The sequence below is a fragment of the Simochromis diagramma genome, unplaced genomic scaffold (assembly GCF_900408965.1).
Source record: "Simochromis diagramma unplaced genomic scaffold, fSimDia1.1 OVJJ01000603.1, whole genome shotgun sequence".
Lineage (NCBI taxonomy): Eukaryota > Metazoa > Chordata > Actinopteri > Cichliformes > Cichlidae > Simochromis > Simochromis diagramma.
The window spans coordinates 2468046-2489187 of record NW_024387414.1 but is presented as its reverse complement, the minus strand read 5'-3'; the positions used below and the strand labels follow the sequence as shown (position 1 = coordinate 2489187).

General features: G+C 44.0%; 1 protein-coding gene across 4 annotated transcripts; it reads left to right on the top strand.

Annotated features, from left to right (window-relative positions):
* The first annotated feature begins 14041 nt into the window (after window positions 1-14041).
* LOC120721536 (WD repeat-containing protein 88-like) lies at window positions 14042-21140 on the top strand. 4 transcript variants are annotated; one of them, XM_040011929.1, is made up of 12 exons: window positions 14042-14329; window positions 15485-15595; window positions 16633-16721; window positions 17433-17496; window positions 17660-17798; window positions 17875-18004; window positions 18211-18398; window positions 18885-18967; window positions 19060-19128; window positions 20244-20342; window positions 20449-20614; window positions 20759-21140. In XM_040011929.1, the coding sequence occupies exons 1-11, from the start codon at window positions 14240-14242 to the stop codon at window positions 20572-20574; spliced, it is 1188 nt and encodes a 395-aa protein (XP_039867863.1). In that variant the 5' UTR covers window positions 14042-14239; the 3' UTR covers window positions 20575-20614; window positions 20759-21140. The 4 variants fall into 4 exon arrangements, 3 of the variants coding, with proteins under 3 accessions (XP_039867863.1, XP_039867862.1, XP_039867864.1); XM_040011928.1 differs by having other exon boundaries at window positions 20449-21140; XR_005693186.1 differs by lacking the exons at window positions 20449-20614; window positions 20759-21140 and having other exon boundaries at window positions 19060-20148; window positions 20244-20341.
* Window positions 21141-21142: the final 2 nt, after the last annotated feature.

Below are 21142 nucleotides of genomic sequence, written 5' to 3'. Positions count from 1 at the left end.
GACTTTTTGGTCTCAGGTTTAGATTTATGGATGAGTCTCATGATAAGGAGCAACGCAAGGTCATTGGAAATTTTCTCAACATCAGAAGATGAACCTGACACAGAATCCATCTCTGATATTTTGGAGGAATCTTTGAGAGAGTGTTTCAGGCTCAAGGATCCAGATGATTTTTCTGGAGAAATGCTCCCAGGTTTTGGCATTTGAGGTGGTTTTTCAGATGCCACAGAGCATTTATCTGGAGAAATGCTCCCAGTTTTTGGCATTTGAGGTGGTTTTTCAGATGCCACAGAGCATTTATCTGGAGAAATGCTCCCAGTTTTTGGCATTTGAGGTGGTTTTTCAGATGCCACAGAGCATTTATCTGGAGAAATGCTCCCAGTTTTTGGCATTTGAGGTGACTTGTCAGATGCCACAGAGCATTTATCTGGAGAAATGCTCCCAGTTTTTGGCGTTCGAGGTGGTTTTTCAGATGCCACAGAGCATCTTCCTTGAGAAATGCTCCCAGGTTTTGGTGTTGGAAGTGATGCACCAGATTCTTTTCTTCTGCCATCTGAAGCAGGGCTTTTTTCCTGTGTTGTGGTCTGTGTTCTTTTAATAAAGTTGTGGATGTCTTCCAGGGCCCCAGAAATCTTGTCCATTTGAATCATTTGATCTTTCTCTTCATTCTCCACCCAGAGTAAAAGCTTCTGCAAAAACCTTTCTACTGTGTCATCTATGAGGACATAGAGGACTTCAGCAGAAATGCGACGCTTTGAGCCCTCTACTGATTGTGGCGTCCTGGAGATGACCGTGTCTGAGAGGGACCTACCCATTAGAGGTATGGGGATTTGATAGCCTCGATCCACCGTAAGTAGATCAAACAGGTTTGCCACTAAGTCCTCCGTAAAATTCCTGATATGCCCACTATTTTTAAAGTCCCCCAAGGTGTTATCGATGAGGAAGAGTTCTTCTTTCTTTGTTAATTTGTCAAATAACTGATTAACGTCTGATCTAATGACGTTAAAGTCGACTGAAGAAGAACGTTTAATTGCGGTTCCCAGGCTTGCCGTATGTCGAGAAGGGGAGCGATGAGCCTCTGTACTCTGGGGACCAGCCGTTTCAGATACTGACCCTGGGAGAATGAAAACTATACTTTCATTGGAGGGCGCTGTTTCCTTCTTGGGGTGGCTGCAAATGTTTTGTAGACAAACAAAATGTTTCCTGTTTGCCTTTATTCTTTTTTTCAGCTCTGTTTTCATTTTTTCAAATTGTTTTTTTGCAAACATGGAGAAGTTGTGTTTATGTGCTTTGAGCCTGGCGTGTGAGGTGGATGGCACACATTTGGAGAAGTGGTGTCTCACCTTGTGGATAATTAAGCCTGCATTAAAGGCAGGTTTGGGCAAGTTACATTTCTCACAGAGCTCTTCACTGCTTGAATCCATGTTAGCAAGTATCTCACCTACGATGTCAGCTGCAACCATTTCTACTGGGGTTGGAGCCTGGATACTTTGCGTTTCTGCAGTCGGTTTTATTTTGCTTTGTGATTCTTCTGGGAGCTCATCTTTATCTTTTTCTGTCATCTCTCCATCTGAGCTCCTTGTTGACAGAATAACAGAAATCTCTGCGATTGCTGATTGCACTGATATTTTTGAACCAGTACGTTCTGTACTGGAATGAGACCCATTTGTCCCACACTGGCAGCGCAGCTTACATGCTGCATACCTTTTCAGGCATGAGGCAGCGCAACAAACCATGCGGTGTAGTTTCTTAATACTACTAAATTTGCCGCTAACATAAACGGTGGGGTCTACTGGGAAATCGGGGCTTTTTTCAATCAGTGCAATGGTTGAGCTGACCTTTTCAGCGATCTCTTCCTCAACCATCAGCGTCAGCTTGTCAGCGCTCTTATCTTGCTGTTTTGAGACATTAAGAGCGCCGGCGATGGCAGCTGAGATCGAGTCTCCGAGGGACACCCTTATTTTCCCCTCATCCATAAACTCTTCCCTTATCATGGGTTCCTGAATAAGAGGAAGGGCTATTTTCAAGGTGCTGGCAGAGGCGATCTGAATGATTTCAGAAATCATATCAGCGAGCACGGCATGGACGCTGGAGTCGCATTTTCCATTTTCTATAATGCTCCACTGAACTTCAGAGAGCCTTTCAAAGCACCTGTTGATTGGGGGCATAATCTGGTCTGGTGTGACCACGATTGAATTTTTGTTTTTGTTGCGTGTTGCCATTGTTGTGTCCCAAATTAGATTTTTTGTACCGGAATCAGAGCTGCTTGTCCCACACTGGAACGGCAGCTTACATGCTGCATACCTTTTCAGGCATGAGGCAGCGCAACAAACCATGCGGTCTAGTTTTTTAATATTACTAAGTTTGCCGCTAAAATAAACCGCAGGGTCTTGCAGGAAATCAGGGCTTGCTTCAATCAGTGCAATGGTTAAGCTGACCTTTTCTGAGATCTCTTCCTCAACCATCAGCGTCAGCTTGTCAGCGCTCTTATCTTGCTGTTTTGAGACATTAAGAGCGCCGGCGATGGCAGCTGAGATCGAGTCTCCGAGGGACACCCTTATTTTCCCCTCATCCATAAACTCTTCCCTTATCATGGGTTCCTGAATAACAGGAAGGGCAATCTCCAGGATGCTGGCAGAGGCGATCTGAATGATTTCAGAAATCATTTCAGCGAGCACGGCATGGACGCTGGAGTCGCATTTTCCATTTTCTATTATGCTCCACTGAACTTCAGAGAGCCTTTCAAAGCACCTGTTGATTGGCGGGATAATCTGGTCTGGTGTGACCACGATTGAATTTTCATTTAATGTTTCCATTGTTGTGTCCCAAATTTGATTTTCTTCGTCTGAGCCTGTGAGAATTTTCTTGTATTACAGAGCGCCGACTGCTGAACGTTTTGCAAACAGATGAGCATCGAGTTCTGATTTTTCTGTCTGAGAGCCGTTATTTATAGACTCGGTTGTCTGTGACGTTACTGACAGGTCACAGCAAGCGCGAACGCCTTTGATCTGCTAGTGACGTCACAAGGAACGCACGCGGAGAGGCGGCGTTCCTTGCCCGCGCTCACAGATTTGAATGACGCTTTGGAGTTGACGTCACGCCGCAATGCATTGTGGGAGCCCGGCACCATTTTCGGGGTCTACGAATAAAAACAAACACGCTGTGTTGGAACGACGATGACAAGATGCTTATAAGCAGTTCGTGACCCACCAGGATTCATTGCGAATCATAGGTTGGAGGAAGTTTTGGGGGGAAATGGCCGATGGTCGAAGCGGAGAAGAAATAAACTCTTAAAAGTTAGTTCTGGGTTTTTATCTCACTTCATATATGTAATGATAGTTGCTATTGTTGAAGCTACCCACAGGGGGCGCTCTGGAATCAATAAGATATACAGAATAGAAGAAGAAGTGATCGTGGTAGAAAGGATAATAAACAGCTAGCTGAAGCTAGCACCAGGAGCAATTCTTGATGTTTTATTCATAGAGGAATAAGAACATTACAATATATACACCAGGACACATGTTAGCATAATGAAAGAATTGTAGAATTAAGTGGAGTCAACAACAACAGCATAGTGCAGTCATATCACAAATGTTAGCATAATGAAAAAGTCTTACAAAGTCAAATTTAGCTAACCTTCAGCTAAGTTACGTGACGTTAGTGATATCGCCACTTAACGCGGCTCTTTGGTCGGTTAGTTAGTTTAGGTTTGTGCCGAAGCTGGGTCTGTTTGTCGGTGTGAAGCCAAACGTTGATGTTTTAGGAAACACCGAGCAGACGGTTCATACTTGCCAACATTCAAAACGGCTGTTTGGGGGGGGGGGTAAATATATTTTACAGTGTTTATTTATCGGACAAAATACGTTAAATGTCACCGTTATTATTGGCTGGCCGGAAACAGCGGGGGTGTCCAAATTCAGAGGCTGCTTCCACCTGAGGACCCGCCTTCGCGGTCTAAAGAAAGCCGGGTAGTACGTCACGAGCTCCCTCGGTGGAGTGAAACTGCGTCTGCTCCTTGCTATCTAAAATATAACCGGGCGCTGGCGTCAATTCTCCACCGTCTCACACTTTGTTTAATCAGTTTTCTGTTTGACGTTTATTCAGCTTTGTGAAAACCCCAGAGGACCCCTCCCGAGGGATTAATAAAGTTAAATTTAATCGAATAACTTTAATCTCAGCCAAAACGATTTACTCACGAACAAGTAAAACACTGGAAAAGCCAAACAAGAACATTTTGAAGTTGTCAAAGTGACTTATATATCCTGTTTTAGTTGTGCTGCTTTAGTTGCTAACTGCCATGGTTGATTTCCTTCGGCAAGTGTCCAGAGTCAGAATTGAGAAGGTGAGACGTGACAGAGGCTCTCCACCCCTGATGAGACACCAGGACAGTGTGTGAGGAAGAGGAGGAGAAAAAGGAGCCAGCATCAGCTGAGAGATATAGAGGAGAACAGGGGGACAACAGACAGCTCTCTGTAGTTGACGGACTGGTAAAAACATTGAAAACAGTTTTTAGATATTTGCTTCCTGTATTTGCAGAAGTATCTCCAACACAAACTGTAACAGCTACATACAGGGAACCACTCAGTCATGTTTATCCTGCAGGACAGGATCTGACAGGGAAAGAAGGAAAAATAAGGGAACCACGGACAACTTTGATAATGCTTTGATTTATCCACAGTATATTTAGTTCAAATATTGTTTTCATCACAGAGGGATTGTGCTGGTTTCAGTGGGGAAAGTATGCAGCTCATTTAAATATGAAGTTCAAAGAGCTGTGAAAAGTTGTCCGTTCATAAAGTGTTTCAGTATTTTATAAGGATGTCATGTTTCTGTATCATCTCTCTCCTGTCAGAGCCTCTTACCCAAACATCAGCCTGTTTAATGCTCTCATATCTTCAACATCTCAAGTAAATTATACTGCACAGTTTTCTCTCCAATAAAAGAATATTTACTGCATGAGTCTGTTTTCCATTTTATCTGAAACATTCAAGGAGGAGATCTTTTACTGTATTTTGGTGATATTGCCCTTAAATATGACTAAAGCTTTCATACAGTGGTGATCACGGACATAACTCTGAGATCAGTCTGACTGAACTCTGAAAATCACTGAGTGTTATTTCACAGAACCATAATTAGATTAACTCAAACAGAAACACGCGGTGTTAAACAGTAGTATAATTATCATTAACTGTCAAAGTAAGTGCGCATTTTGCGTGTTTCCGTTTCCATCAAAAATCTAATTATCAACTAATTATCTTATCTCCCACCGCCCCCGAATGCACCAAATTTCGCTTGTGAGGCTGTTGCCACGGTAACTGTCATCAGCTAATGTGGCTTTTGGCTAAACGACAAGTTTTATTTGTACCGAAAAATGGCGTCAAGGAACATCGACCCTTTGTCAGCGGAGGAGCCTTCAGAAGGCGGAGAAGAGGAGAGAGGAGCGTGGAGCTGGGAGTCTCAGGTAAACCGAAACGGTTAGCTCGGTGGCTAACGTTAGCGTGATGCGTTCACTTGCATGTGAGGTTTGTGCAAAGTTAGAATCCTGCATCTTGTCTCTTGGTCTGAAGCGCTTCACGAGAGCAAAGTTATTTTAGAGCGTCTGATCCCGACAGTCTGACTGAGATGGAGCAGGCATATTTATTCTGTAACTTCCAGTAATTCTGTAACAGTTATTATAAAGTTCAGGTAATAATAAAGCACTATTACAATTCCTAGAGTCTAAGTACAGTGCAATACTGAGGTCGCTACTTTTATCTTTGATGTATTGACGTTTTTATCGAGCTTAAGATTTCATTTACAAAACATAAGAAGAGCTCATAGAAACATGGGCAGATTAGTGAACGGCCTCAAGGCGCCACTGGATCAACCAAATGAACGTTTCAAAATTAGGATTCACCAGCGTGAGCGTCATAATAAAGGATCTGTAAATAACTTTTAAAAATCTGTGCTGTCAGTGTGGACTGTTATACGCAGATTAATGTTGTAAGATGAGTCTGAAAACTATTTGTAAAAGTGACACTGATGGGCAGAGTTGCATGTGTATTGCAAAACCAGGTAAAATGGCTTATCTTGCACTAGCCTGCCTTTATTTCATGTTTGACATTGATGCCTCTAAGCTGGTTAGGAAAGTTTCCCTTAAAAATCATCTGGGGACATAAGAAAGACTTTCACGGGACAGTAAGACCCAGAAACCCCAACCTAAAAGGCTTTTAGGTGATAGGGCAGCCACGGGTCATTGAGTGAGTCAGAGGGGAGGGCCAAACATGCAAACTGGCTTTGAGCCATTCCACCCTCATTTTAAAGTAGGGAAATGCACATCATCAACTCTATATGTTTATCTGCAGCACCAAATCTTACCTCTATTTCTCTGTCTGGGTTCTATGTGTGGTAAGATCCCACTTTCTCCTGTTCTCTCAGCTATTGCAAAACAAGCATTCATTTAAAACCAAAGCTTAGAATTTGAGCTCCAATAGCCCAAAATATATTGCTATCCGAAGCTGGTCCATAATTATACTGGGCAACCACTTTATTCTTTCATGAGTTATTTACAAGTTTCTGACCACTTATAAAATGTGTTCAATGTGCTGCCCATTGTGTTGGATTGTCAATGCAACCCTCTTCTCCCACTCTTCACACACTGATAGCAACATGCAGGAGAAATGCCAGCACAGGCGTCCAGTATCCGTAGTTTCAGGTCAGGTAATATCCGCCGAAGGGATGTTCGACTAATGCCACTCTCCAGTGACATGCGGCGAGTGCTACGCTGTGGGCTCTTGCTGAATGAAGCTAGGACAGCCACTGATGTTTCTTCATTAGTGACAGTTTTCTTGCGTCCACATTTTGGCAAATCCAACACTGAACCAGTTTCACGAAACTTAGGAAGCAGTTTGCTAACTGTAGCATGGGAGATGGGTGGTCTCGTAGGGTGTCTTGCATTGAAATGTGCTGCAATGACCCGGTTACTGCGTTCACCAGATATCAACACAATTTCGATCCGCTCCTCACGTGTTAACCTCTTTGACATGTCAATGGCTGTGAACAAAGAGAAACTTGTAAATAACTCATGAAAGAATAAAGTTACGTTGAAACTAAGCACACCATTGTTTTTCTTGTGACATTACCAATAAGTTTGATGTGTCACATGGCCCTCTTCCTATTGAAAAAACAAAAGTTGTATCCAAGATGGCCGACTTCTAAATGGCCACCATGGTCACCACCCATCTTGAGGAGTTTGCCCCCTCACATATACTAATGTGCCACAAACAGGACTTTAATATCACCAACCATTCCCATGTTGTTACGGTGTATCCATATAAATGGCCCACCCTGTAGAATACCAAGCTTTAATATTATAGAGATTTGCAAGTATCTACAAAGCATGATATGATGTGAAGTTCAACATCTGGGACATGTGTCCCGCTATGCATTGCAGAAAATGACTCAATCTCTTAGTACAGCAAACAAACAATGCAGGAAGGCAGGAAAATAATGGTCTCCTCTGCCATGGCATCAGAAGTTGAGAATTGACGGGACAAAGTGTTGGGTTTCATGTTTTGGGTTGCCAAAGGCTTCACTGATGCCCAGAAGGAGGAGTACTTCAGGAGGAGATTCAGTGATGAAGAGCTGTCCAGAATCATCTCCCACATGAAGACATCCAGGAGCCTCCACATCATGTGTAGAATCCCAGTCTTCTGCTGGATCCCTGCTACAGTTCTGGAGCACATGTTGACTACAGAGCAGAGAGGAGAGCTGCCCAAGACCCTGACTGACATGTACTCACACTTCTTGTTGGTTCAGATGAAGAAGGGGAACAAACATGTGGGAGGACATGAAACAAGTGAGATGGCTGAAAGGAAATTTCTTCTGAATCTGGGGAGGCTGGCATTTAAACTAATTTTCTGCTAATTTTCAGATGCCAGGTCTACATCTAGAATCAAAATGAGCACATACATAAACAACCAAAGTGAAGCATTGAGACAAAACATAGCAACGTCAAACAGGGTCCACACATTTTGCCACAAATACATGCAAAACAACTAAATTGGGCCACAAAAGTGATGTAAATTGACCAAACTAAGACACAAATCAGACAAAAACAGATGCAGGATGATCACAAACAGGCACGTCGGCTACAAACTGATGCAAAATGACTAAAATCACACGTGTAACACTTTCTACATATTTGACAACAGAAGAAAAACACAAACAAACTTGGAATGTATTTTTAATTTGGATTTTTTTTATTTCATGCCGAATTAGATATTTTAAAAATCAAGCCAAATCACAAAGTCTCCTCCCTGTTTGTACTGTAAGGTCAAAGCCCTACTGTACTACAGAGAACCCCAACAATCAAATGATCCCCCTCTGAGCAAGCACGAGGCGACTGTGGGGAAGAAAAACTCCCTTTAACAGGAAGAAACTTCCAACGGAACCGGGCTCAGAAGGGACAGCCATCCGCCGCGACCGGTTGGGGGGATGGAAATCAAAAGGAGACGAGATGGCGTGAACTACAGTTCTAAAATTTGGATTTGAGGGCTGATCCCAAAATTTTATGGTGATGTTTTTAAAAAAAGGATTTGGTGCTAAAAGTCTGCTTCAAGATTTTAAAAGAAGCAGGGCAGTGGGGAAAGCCAAAATGGTCATTTTAATGATCTCTGGCTTTAGTGAACCACCTGAAGGGTTTTAGCAATGTTTTTCCCACCGCAGAAAAAAACCTGGATATTTTGGACGTCTTTGGGGGACCCGGGATGACTCCGAGGCTGATTTTTAGATGTCTAATCAGAGCCTCGTCAAAAGATGAATCATTTGCCATCGAAGCCTTTAAGACATTGTCTGGGGAGCCAAACTCCTTGATGAGGCGTTTGGCTATTTTCTTGATGAACTTTGTCTTGTCATTTGTCAGACTTGTGGCAAACGCTGTGCTGCTGAGTTCAGGCTGCATTAGATTGCTCAGACGATTGATGACCGTGTCTATTTCTTTTGTAGTAGTTGCGATCCGAACAGCAGACTTTTGGGTCTCAGGTTTAGATTTATGGATGACTCTCATGATAAGGAGCAACGCAAGGTCATTGGAAATTTTCTCAACATCAGAAGATGAACCTGACACAGAATCCATCTCTGATATTTTGGAGGAATCTTTGAGAGAGTGTTTCAGGCTCAAGGCTCCAGATGATTTTTCTGGAGAAATGCTCCCAGGTTGTGGCATTTGAGGTGGTTTTTCAGATGCCACAGAGCATTTATCTGGAGAAATGCTCCCAGGTTTTGGCATTTGAGGTGACTTGTCAGATGCCACAGAGCATTTTTCTGGAGAAATGCTCCCAGGTTTTGGCATTTGAGGTGGTTTTTCAGATGCCACAGAGCATTTATCTGGAGAAATGCTCCCAGGTTTTGGTGTTGGAAGTGATGCACCAGATTCTTTTCCTCTGCCATCTGAAGCAGGGCTTTTTTCCTGTGTTGTGGTCTGTGTTCTTTTAATAAAGTTGTGGATGTCTTCCAGGGCCCCAGAAATCTTGTCCATTTGAATCATTTGATCTTTCTCTTCATTCTCCACCCAGAGTAAAAGCTTCTGCAAAAACCTTTCTACTGTGTCATCTATGAGGACATAGAGGACTTCAGCAGAAATGGGACGCTTTGAGCCCTCTACTGATTGTGGCGTCCTGGAGATGACTGTATCTGAGAGGGACCTACCCATTAGAGGTATGGGGATTTGATAGCCTCGATCCATCGTAAGTAGATCAAACAGGTTTGCCACTAAGTCCTCCGTAAAATTCCTGATATGCCCACTATTTTTAAAGTCCCCCAAGGTGTTATCGATGAGGAAGAGTTCTTCTTTCTTTGTTAATTTGTCAAATAACTGATTAACGTCTGATCTAATGACGTTAAAGTCGACTGAAGAAGAACGTTTAATTGCGGTTCCCAGGCTTGCCGTATGTCGAGAAGGGGAGCGATGAGCCTCTGTACTTTGGGGAGCAGCTGTTTCAGGTACTGACCCTGGGAGAATGAAAACTATACTTTCATTGGAGGGCGCAGTTTCCTTCTTGGGGTGGCTGCAAATGTTTTGTAGACAAACAAAATGTTTCCTGTTTGCCTTTATTCTTTTTTTCAGCTCTGTTTTCATTTTTTCAAATTGTTTTTTTGCAAACATGGAGAAGTTGTGTTTGCGTGTTTTGAGCCTGGCGTGTGAGGTGGATGGCACACATTTGGAGAAGTGGTGTCTCACCTTGTGGATAATTAAGCCTGCATTAAAGGCAGGTTTGGGCAAGTTACATTTCTCACAGAGCTCTTCACTGCTTGAATCCATGTTAGCAAGTATCTCACCTACGATGTCAGCTGCAACCATTTCTACTGGGGTTGGAGCCTGGATACTTTGCGTTTCTGCAGTCGGTTTTATTTTGCTTTGTGATTCTTCTGGGAGCTCATCTTTATCTTTTTCTGTCATCTCTCCATCTGAGCTCCTTGTTGACAGAATAACAGAAATCTCTGCGATTGCTGATTGCACTGATATTTTTGAACCAGTGCGTTCTGTACTGGAATGAGACCCATTTGTCCCACACTGGCAGCGCAGCTTACATGCTGCATACCTTTTCAGGCATGAGGCAGCGCAACAAACCATGCGGTGTAGTTTCTTAATACTACTAAATTTGCCGCTAACATAAACGGTGGGGTCTACTGGGAAATCGGGGCTTTTTTCAATCAGTGCAATGGTTGAGCTGACCTTTTCAGCGATCTCTTCCTCAACCATCAGCGTCAGCTTGTCAGCGCTCTTATCTTGCTGTTTTGAGACATTAAGAGCGCCGGCGATGACAGCTGAGATCGAGTCTCCGAGGGACACCCTTATTTTCCCCTCATCCATAAACTCTTCCCTTATCATGGGTTCCTGAATAACAGGAAGGGCAATCTCCAGGATGCTGGCAGAGGCGATCTGAATGATTTCAGAAATCATATCAGCGAGCACGGCATGGACGCTGGAGTCGCATTTTCCATTTTCTATAATGCTCCACTGACCTTCAGAGAGCCTTTCAAAGCACCTGTTGATTGGGGGCATAATCTGGTCTGGTGTGACCACCATTGAATTTTTGTTTTTGTTGCGTGTTGCCATTGTTGTGTCCCAAATTAGATTTTCTGTACCGGAATCAGAGCTGCTTGTCCCACACTGGAACGGCAGCTTACATGCTGCATACCTTTTCAGGCATGAGGCAGCGCAACAAACCATGCGGTCTAGTTTTTTAATATTACTAAGTTTGCCGCTAAAATAAACCGCAGGGTCTTGCAGGAAATCAGGGCTTGCTTCAATCAGTGCAATGGTTGAGCTGACCTTTTCAGCGATCTCTTCCTCAACCATCAGCGTCAGCTTGTCAGCGCTCTTATCTTGCTGTTTTGAGACATTAAGAGCGCCGGCGATGGCAGCTGAGATCGAGTCTCCGAGCGACACCCTTATTTTCCCCTCATCCATAAGCTCTTCCCTTATCATGGGTTCCTGAATAACAGGAAGGGCAATCTCCAGGATGCTGGCAGAGGCGATCTGAATGATTTCAGAAATCATTTCAGCGAGCACGGCATGGACGCTGGAGTCGCATTTTCCATTTTCTATAATGCTCCACTGAACTTCAGAGAGCCTTTCAAAGCACCTGTTGATTGGGGGCATAATCTGGTCTGGTGTGACCACGATTGAATTTTCATTTAATGTTTCCATTGTTGTGTCACAAATGTGATTTTCTTCGTCTGAGCCTGTGAGAATTTTCTTGTATTACAGAGCGCCGACTGCTGAACGTTTTGCAAACAGATGAGCATCGAGTTCTGATTTTTCTGTCTGAGAGCCGTTATTTATAGACTCGGTTGTCTGTGACGTTACTGACAGGTCACAGCAAGCGCGAACGCCTTTGATCTGCCAGTGACGTCACAAGAAACGCACGCGGAGAGGCGGCGTTCCTTGCCCGCGCTCACAGATTTGAATGACGCTTTGGAGTTGACGTCACGCCGCAATGCATTGTGGGAGCCCGGCACCATTTTCGGGGTCTACGAATCAAAACAAACACACTGTGTTGGAACGACGATGACAAGATGCTTATAAGCAGTTCGTGACCCACCAGGATTCATTACAATCATAGGTTGGAGGAAGTTTTGGGGGGAAATGGCCGACGGTCGAAGCGGAGAAGAAATAAACTCTTAAAAGTTAGTTCTGGGTTTTTATCTCACTTCATATATGTAATGATAGTTGCTATTGTTGAAGCTACCCACAGGGGGCGCTCTGGAATCAATAAGATATACAGAATAGAAGAAGAAGTGATCGTGGTAGAAAGAATAATAAACAGCTAGCTGAAGCTAGCACCAGGAGCAATTCTTGATGTTTTATTCATAGAGGAATAAGAACATTACAATATATACACCAGGACACATGTCAGCATAATGAAAGAATTGTAGAATTAGGTGGAGTCAACAACAACAGCATAGTGCAGTCATATCACAAATGTTAGCGTAATGAAAAAGTCTTACAAAGTCAAATTTAGCTAACCTTCGGCTAAGTTACGTGACGTTAGTGATATCGCCACTTAACGCGGCTCTTTGGTCGGTTAGTTAGTTTAGGTTTGTGCCGAAGCTGGGTCTGTTTGTCGGTGTGAAGCCAAACGTTGACGTTTTAGGAAACACCGAGCAGACGGTTCATACTTGCCAACATTCAAAACGGCTGTTTGGGGGTGTAAATATATTTTACAGTGTTTATTTATCGGACAAAATATGTTAAATGTCACCGTTATTATTGGCTGGCCGGAAACAGCGGGGGTGTCCAAATTCAGAGGCTGCTTCCACCTGAGGACCCGCCTTCGCGGTCTAAAGAAAGCCGGGTAGTACGTCACGAGCTCCCTCGGTGGAGTGAAACTGCGTCTGCTCCTTGCTATCTAAAATATAACCGGGCGCTGGCGTCAATTCTCCACCGTCTCACACTTTGTTTAATCAGTTTTCTGTTTGACGTTTATTCAGCTTTGTGAAAACCCCAGAGGACCCCTCCCGAGGGATTAATAAAGTTAAATTTAATCGAATAACTTTAATCTCAGCCAAAACGATTTACTCACGAACAAGTAAAACACTGGAAAAGCCAAACAAGAACATTTTGAAGTTATCAAAGTGACTTATATATCCTGTTTTAGTTGTGCTGCTTTAGTTGCTAACTGCCATGGTTGATTTCCTTCTGCAAGTGTCCAGAGTCAGAATTGAGAAGGTGAGACGTGACAGAGGCTCTCCACCCCTGATGAGACACCAGGACAGTGTGTGAGGAAGAGGAGGAGAAAAAGGAGCCAGCATCAGCTGAGAGATATAGAGGAGAACAGGGGGACAACAGACAGCTCTCTGTAGTTGACGGACTGGTAAAAACATTGAAAACAGTTTTTAGATATTTGCTTCCTGTATTTGCAGAAGTATCTCCAACACAAACTGTAACAGCTACATACAGGGAACCACTCAGTCATGTTTATCCTGCAGGACAGGATCTGACAGGGAAAGAAGGAAAAATAAGGGAACCACGGACAACTTTGATAATGCTTTGATTTATCCACAGTATATTTAGTTCAAATATTGTTTCCATCACAGAGGGATTGTGCTGGTTTCAGTGGGGAAAGTATGCAGCTCATTTAAATATGAAGTTCAAAGAGCTGTGAAAAGTTGTCCGTTCATAAAGTGTGTCAGTATTTTATAAGGATGTCATGTTTCTGTATCATCTCTCTCCTGTCAGAGCCTCTTACCCAAACATCAGCCTGTTTAATGCGCTCATATCTTCAACATCTCAAGTAAATTATACTGCACAGTTTTCTCTCCAATAAAAGAATATTTACTGCATGAGTCTGTTTTCCATTTTATCTGAAACATTCAAGGAGGAGATCTTTTACTGTATTTTGGTGATATTGCCCTTAAATATGACTAAAGCTTTCATACAGTGGTGATCACGGACATAACTCTGAGATCAGTCTGACTGAACTCTGAAAATCACTGAGTGTTATTTCACAGAACCATAATTAGATTAACTCAAACAGAAACACGCGGTGTTAAACAGTAGTATAATTATCATTAACTGTCAAAGTAAGTGCGCATTTTGCTTGTTTCCGTTTCCATCAAAAATCTAATTATCAACTAATTATCTTATCTCCCACCGCCCCCGAATGCACCAAATTTCGCTTGTGAGGCTGTTGCCACGGTAACTGTCATCAGCTAATGTGGCTTTTGGCTAAACGACAAGTTTTATTTGTTCCGAAAAATGGCGTCAAGGAACATCGACCCTTTGTCAGCGGAGGGGCCTTCAGAAGGCGGAGAAGAGGAGAGAGGAGCGTGGAGCTGGGAGTCTCAGGTAAACCGAAACGGTTAGCTCGGTGGCTAACGTTAGCGTGATGCGTTCACTTGCATGTGAGGTTTGTGCAAAGTTAGAATCCTGCATCTTGTCTCTTGGTCTGAAGCGCTTCACGAGAGCAAAGTTATTTTAGAGCGTCTGATCCCGACAGTCTGACTGAGATGGAGCAGGCATATTTATTCTGTAACTTCCAGTAATTCTGTAACAGTTATTATAAAGTTCAGGTAATAATAAAGCACCATTACAATTCCTAGAGTCTAAGTACAGTGCAATACTGAGGTCGCTACTTTTATCTTTGATGTATTGACGTTTTTATCGAGCTTAAGATTTCATTTACAAAACATAAGAAGAGCTCATAGAAACATGGGCAGATTAGTGAACGGCCTCAAGGCGCCACTGGATCAACCAAATGAACGTTTCAAAATTAGGATTCACCAGCGTGAGCGTCATAATAAAGGATCTGTAAATAATTTTTAAAAATCTGTGCTGTCAGTGTGGACTGTTATACGCAGATTAATGTTGTAAGATGAGTCTGAAAACTATTTGTAAAAGTGACACTGATGGGCAGAGTTGCATGTGTATTGCAAAACCAGGTAAAATGGCTTATCTTGCACTAGCCTGCCTTTATTTCATGTTTGACATTGATGCCTCTAAGCTGGTTAGGAAAGTTTCCCTTAAAAATCATCTGGGGACATAAGAAAGACTTTCACGGGACAGTAAGACCCAGAAACCCCAACCTAAAAGGCTTTTAGGTGATAGGGCAGCCACGGGTCATTGAGTGAGTCAGAGGGGAGGGCCAAACATGCAAACTGGCTTTGAGCCATTCCACCCTCATTTTAAAGTAGGGAAATGCACATCATCAACTCTATATGTTTATCTGCAGCACCAAATCTTACCTCTATTTCTCTGTCTGGGTTCTATGTGTGGTAAGATCCCACTTTCTCCTGTTCTCTCAGCTATTGCAAAACAAGCATTCATTTAAAACCAAAGCTTAGAATTTGAGCTCCAATAGCCCAAAATATATTGCTATCCGAAGCTGGTCCATAATTATACTGGGCAACCACTGCATGGATGTTCTTTGTACAGTAGATGTCAGCCTTCTGTCTTTCTCCTCAATGGTCTTCTGCTAGTTTGCTGTATAACCTGTGTCTGTAGGTCCCAGTGAAGGTGTTGCAAGCTCACAGCGATGCTGTGACCACAGCTCGAGTCTGCTGCGACAATCGCTGCATCCTGAGCTGCTCCTCAGACTGCACCGCTGTCCTCTGGGTAAGCTGCTGTCATGGTCGGCAGTTTTTATGAGTTGATGTGCCTGTTTTGATTTTAGGGTTGGTTTACACTCGAGTTTCTAATGTCAGTTCAATTCAGTTTTATTTACACAGCGCCAAATCACAACAACAGTCGCCTCAAGGCGCTTTATATTGTAAGATAGATCCTACAGTAATAGATACAGAGAAAAAGCCAACAATCATATGACCCCCTATGAGCAAGCACTTTGGTGACAGTGGGAAAGAAAAACTTCCTTTTAACAGGAAGAAACCTCCGACAGAACCAGGCTCAGGGAGGGGCGGGGCCATCTGCTGCGACCAGGAGATACTTTGCACTTTGAATCTCCTGTTCCACCACATCCCCAAAGTTCTGTGGAGGCCATTGGAGTACAGTTAACTCATCATCATGTTCAAGAAACCAGTGTGAGACGATTTGAGCTTTGTGGCTGGAAGGAGCCATCAGAAGATGGTACACTGTGGTCAAATAGGCATGGAAATAGTCAGCAACAACACTCGGGTATGCTGTGGAGTTTAAATGATGTTTAAATGATGTTAAGTTGACACCTAAGTGTGCCAAAGTGAACATAGCTCTACACTCTTAAACTACCAGCAGCCTGAAATCAGGACACAAGGCAGGATGGATCAATCCCACCATCTCAATGTCCCAACTAGAAATACAGAAGATCAGACAGTTCCAGTTTTTTTTATCGTCTTATTTTGGTGAGCATGTGTAAACTGTAGCTTCAGCTTCTTGTTCTTAGCGGACAGGCGTGGCTCCCCGTGTGGTCTGCTGCTTTAACCCATCTTCTTCAAGGTTGTGTGCTGAGAGATGCTCTTCTGCAAACCCCGAGAGAAAAGCCTCGTATTTGTGTTTTTGTGTGTCCACATCAGTCTGTAGAATCTCAGAATCTGTGTTTGACTGAACAGCCTCTCTGTAGATCAGTTTTCTGATGAATTCATTCCACAGAAGGTTTAGGAATAAATCATCAGAAGGTTGTTCCATATTCACTCTTCCTGGTTGACCTCTGACCTGTGTAGGATGTGGGGAGCTGTCAGCCTCTGAGGACGTTTGATGGAGTTCACAGTAAAGCCATCACTGAGTGTGCTCTGATCCCAAACAGCAACAGGTGGGTTCCACATTAGCTCTAAATTCAGCTAGGTTATGATCCTGCAGCTGAGAGCAGATGATTTCTCTTTTGAATTTTGCAAACATTATGCCCTGGAAGCCAAAATCTTTCCACCTGTATTCCTTTTGTCTTAGTCAAAGCTGAGCTGTCGGGTCTTTTCAAGTGAGGCAGGAGTGATTTGGTGTAAAAGAAAGGGTGAGATGAACTTGTGCCAACATTTACAGAAGTAGCGTTAGAAGTTGGCGGTGTACAGGTCAACATTAAAACATTTTTTCAGTTATTTGTGCAGCTGGCCTTGTAGTCGATTACTGCAATGTCTGAATATTTGGAAAAATGAGTTCCCGTGAGCTCCCCGTCACTGTCACTGGAACTGTAAGCTCCACCAGCTGGTGAAGAGTCGCTGTTACCAAGACTGTAAAGTCAAGTAGACTTGTAAAAGTTGACTTTCTGAGATTTGTAAAACAAAAAGTAGCAATTTTTGCACCTTTATCTGATGATAAAGTTGTTCAAATAAAATAAAAACCAAAAACATCTTTGTGAATTAATCGATGACTTATTCATCGTCCATGGACCCGTAAGGCTTCATGTAATCTCTCACGCTGATGACATCAACATGAAAAAAACAGAGTTCACAAAAAACAACAATGCAGAAACGTCCATGTAGTAGCCTGAGTGCAGCTGTGAATGAAACGTTTGCTCTGTGTGTGTCAGGATGGTCACAGTGTCCTGGGATAAGAAGATGGTGGCCTGGGACCTGGAGACCGGACTCACTCTGGTAACGTCTGCCGTCACGCTCCTGGAGTTTCAAACCAGCAACCTTCCTGTGATTCGCTGCACACATTTCTCTGCGCTGGTGTTTCTGCTCTTTCACACACATGGAATAAATTTGGTCTTTTTGCTTTTCTGAGTTTGACTCATTTTTATGATCTTTGTCGCAGTGGAAATCGAGGCAGCTCGGCCTGCTGACCTCCTGCAGCTCCTCGTCCGACGGCCGGCTGGTCGTTTGCGCTGTAAATCCTCAGAATGGCGTTTCCGTCTGCGACGCCGCCAGCGGACAGATGCTGCACCACGTCAGCGGTAGGACAGGTCAATGTTGCCCGGTCGGCAATAATACTCCTGTGAGCGTCAGTGAGCGTGTGTTTGCTTTGATCAGATCTTCACCGCTCCTGCATCACTCGATGTCGGTTCGACCCTCAGAGCCAGCGAGTGGCCACCGTCTCTGCAGACCGCAGCATCAAACTGTGGGACCTGCGGGCGCAGAAAACCACCGTGTCCATCGACAGGTGAAGCATTTCAGTGACCTGTAAATGCTCTGAGCTCCTCTCACGCTGTGTGGCTTTTGTCTTCAGTGTGAGATGGTACAAAATTATTCATCCAAAACACTCTGAAGTCTCAGATATTTATCAGATTCACAAAAGTTTGATGACAATTTTCAGACCCTCAGAGGAGCCCCCTGTGCACTTGTTCTTGTTTACATTCTCGCAATCAGTAACCATGGAAACGTCGTCTCAGCCTGCTGCTTCACCAGCAACGGGCACTTCCTGTGCACGGCGTCGTGGGACAAGACGCTGAAGCTGTGGGACCTGCAGGCGGGGGGGTTCCGATCTCACGGCGGGACGCCGCTGCAGGGAGGCCACGCAGGCAGCGTGAGTGCCTGCTGCCTCGCCGCTGCTGACGGTGAGACCTCTGAGCAAGGCACATTCCTGTTCAGGTGTCCTCAGCTGACGTCCTCAGATTCTCCAGTAACATTTGTGCTGAACTACGAGCAAGAGGCGGAGTTTGATTCGATGAACACTTTCTAGATCCACGTATGGACAAGAGAGTTCTTTTAATGTGTATTTTTAACTATTTAATTATTTATGCATTAGGATGTTAGCTAATAATGAAAATGAACAAAGCTCATCGTGTCGTGTGCTGTAAGCATGTTTTCTGCCCTCATTAAGAAGCAGACCTCTAAAGGATCAGAGGTCAGGTGGTTTAGACCTCTGGTGGTTGCACAGCTTAAGATTTGTAAGAAATGTCAGCACCTTAGCGTCCGTCATGCTGTTTACTATGTTTAGAAAGCATGCACTGCTCACTGATGAGCTGATGTGTTTTTCTGCAGGTACTGGAACATGCTCAGTTCTTCCTCATAATGCTTGTTTTCCTGTTGTGTTTCCTCAGCGAACCTCCTGGTGTCCGCCTCCTACGACAGGACTGTTGCTCTCTGGGATTTGTCGTCTCTCTCTCAGACTCTCGTGCTGAAGGTGATTAAACTCGGCTGTGTGAAGACATCCTGATGTTTCTGGTCGTGTTCTTTTAGACACTTAACTCCTGATTTTGCTTTTTCCCCCATCAGGGCCACAGTGATTGGGTGACAGATGTGTCAGTGAGTGCTGACAGGAAGTTGGTGGCTTCTTCCTCCAAGGTTCACAAGTATTTTCCCTCACAGTCCCGGCCAGAAGTTTTTGCTCCTTGAGCTTTTCTTTCTTTCTTTTTTTGTCCTGTCTTTCTCCCCTCACCCTCACCGTGCTCACCATCTCTGACCCTGGGTCTGCTGGAGGTTTCTTCCTGTGAAAATGTAGTTTTTCCTTCCCACTGTCACCAAAGTGCTTGTTCACAGGGGGGTTTCTCTGTTTTATTGCAGGGTCTGGATGTTACAATATCATTGGTACCCTGGATGTTTAATCTGTTTTCTGATAATTCACCAGAGAAATGTTAAAAAACATTTTATGGAAATTTGGAAAGCAAACAGTGTTTAGTCTCCTGCATCTCACCTAAGACATCCTGTAACCAGGTACAGGACAAACAGACGTAGCCAGGATGCTAAGGCTGATGGTCTCAACATCAGTACTAAGAAAAGGCAGCAAATCAACATAACGCCACACAGGTCTGACTAATAGTGGTGAACAGCTGGAACGTGCTGAAGGTTTCATGTATTTTGGCAGCCCAATCAGAGCAGAGTTTGACGTCCACGCGGATATTTAGCAGAGACGGACCAAAGCGCGTCATCTGAGAACAACACAGGTCATGCAGAAACTTTCTGATGCCGGCACATTTCACAGAAAGACGTCAGAGCAAGAAGTGGGTGAAGACACCAAAGGGTGTGTTTGTTTTGTATTCTGAGCTGGTCAGGTGTAAGCAGCATCATGGGCCCAGGACGGGTGGAGTCAAAGTTCCTTCCTATCTGTCACAATGAAGAAAACTAGCTGCAGGGTCACATCACCATGTGGGACTGATGGAAAGATCTCCCGTTCACCTGCATTTGGACTCCAGGACCATCTTCAAGCTGTGATTCCTTCAGTGTCAGTAATTATATAACAGAGTCACATTTGAAGCCTCGTGACTGCAGCTCATGGCTGTGAAGTTCAGTGCAATTCAACCCTCTGTCAGGATCAGAGGATGCTCTCCACTCAGTTTGTTGCTTCATTTCCTGATGAAGATGAAGGTGTTTTTGGGGCACATATCATTTTTAAATATTGAAGGTGGAATTTGAAACTCTGTTAGACGACGACAACAATTTCACTGCGTCTGTCTCTGCAGGACGGGACTGTTCGGCTGTGGGACATAGAGAACATGGAAGAAATCCCAGAGGTCATGAAGAAGAGGAACGCGGAGGGAGCGGGAATTCACATCCTCAAGGTCTGAGTCGTTCATGGATCCTGTGTCCTTTTTTCTCTGATTTAAATGTTTCAGACTCCCCACAGCTGCTGGTGGTCTGTGATGACGACACTGTGTGTGTTTGCAGTGTGAAGAGTGTGGAAAGCCATTCCCAGTGTCCAGACTGCTGACCTCAGAGCTGCTCACGCAGTGCGTCTTCTGTCGCCTCAAATCGCCACCCAGATACCGACCGCAGCCGCCACCGCTTACATGACTTCCTGTGCAGGAGGAAATGTTGTACTAAGTTTTGCAAGGTCTAGTTTTTAAACTGAAAATCGAATCTGATATTAAAATGATTTCGAGTATGAAACTCTGTAACCCTGGTTCTGATAATGCTGCTGTATAAATAAATGTGTAAGTTCTTTGAGTCTGGAGTCACACATCTGTCTGCTTCCCAGGTGTTTGGTGGCTCATATAAGCTTTACATCACCTCCACCTCCACCCACGCTGCCAAGCTCATGAATCCAGTCTGAGGTGTTTCTGGATGGACTTCATATGTTCTGCTGTGTCTGTGGGTCCTTCCCAGTCTAAAGACATGCGTGTGGTGATTCGAAGTTGCCCGCCTGTGTAAGCTCTCCAGGATGTGTCCAGCTGACCCACGTAGGTGGTTACACAGCATATCAATAAAGAGAGGTCCAAGGAAGGAAGCGAATATGATTTATTGAAGTACAGAATTCATTTTGAGATATTTGTCTCTGATGGCATTGAATCCCGGCGGGATCGGGATTAGTGCAGGGACGCCGGTGGTGGAGATGAAGATGCTTGAATGGAGGCGGTTGGTT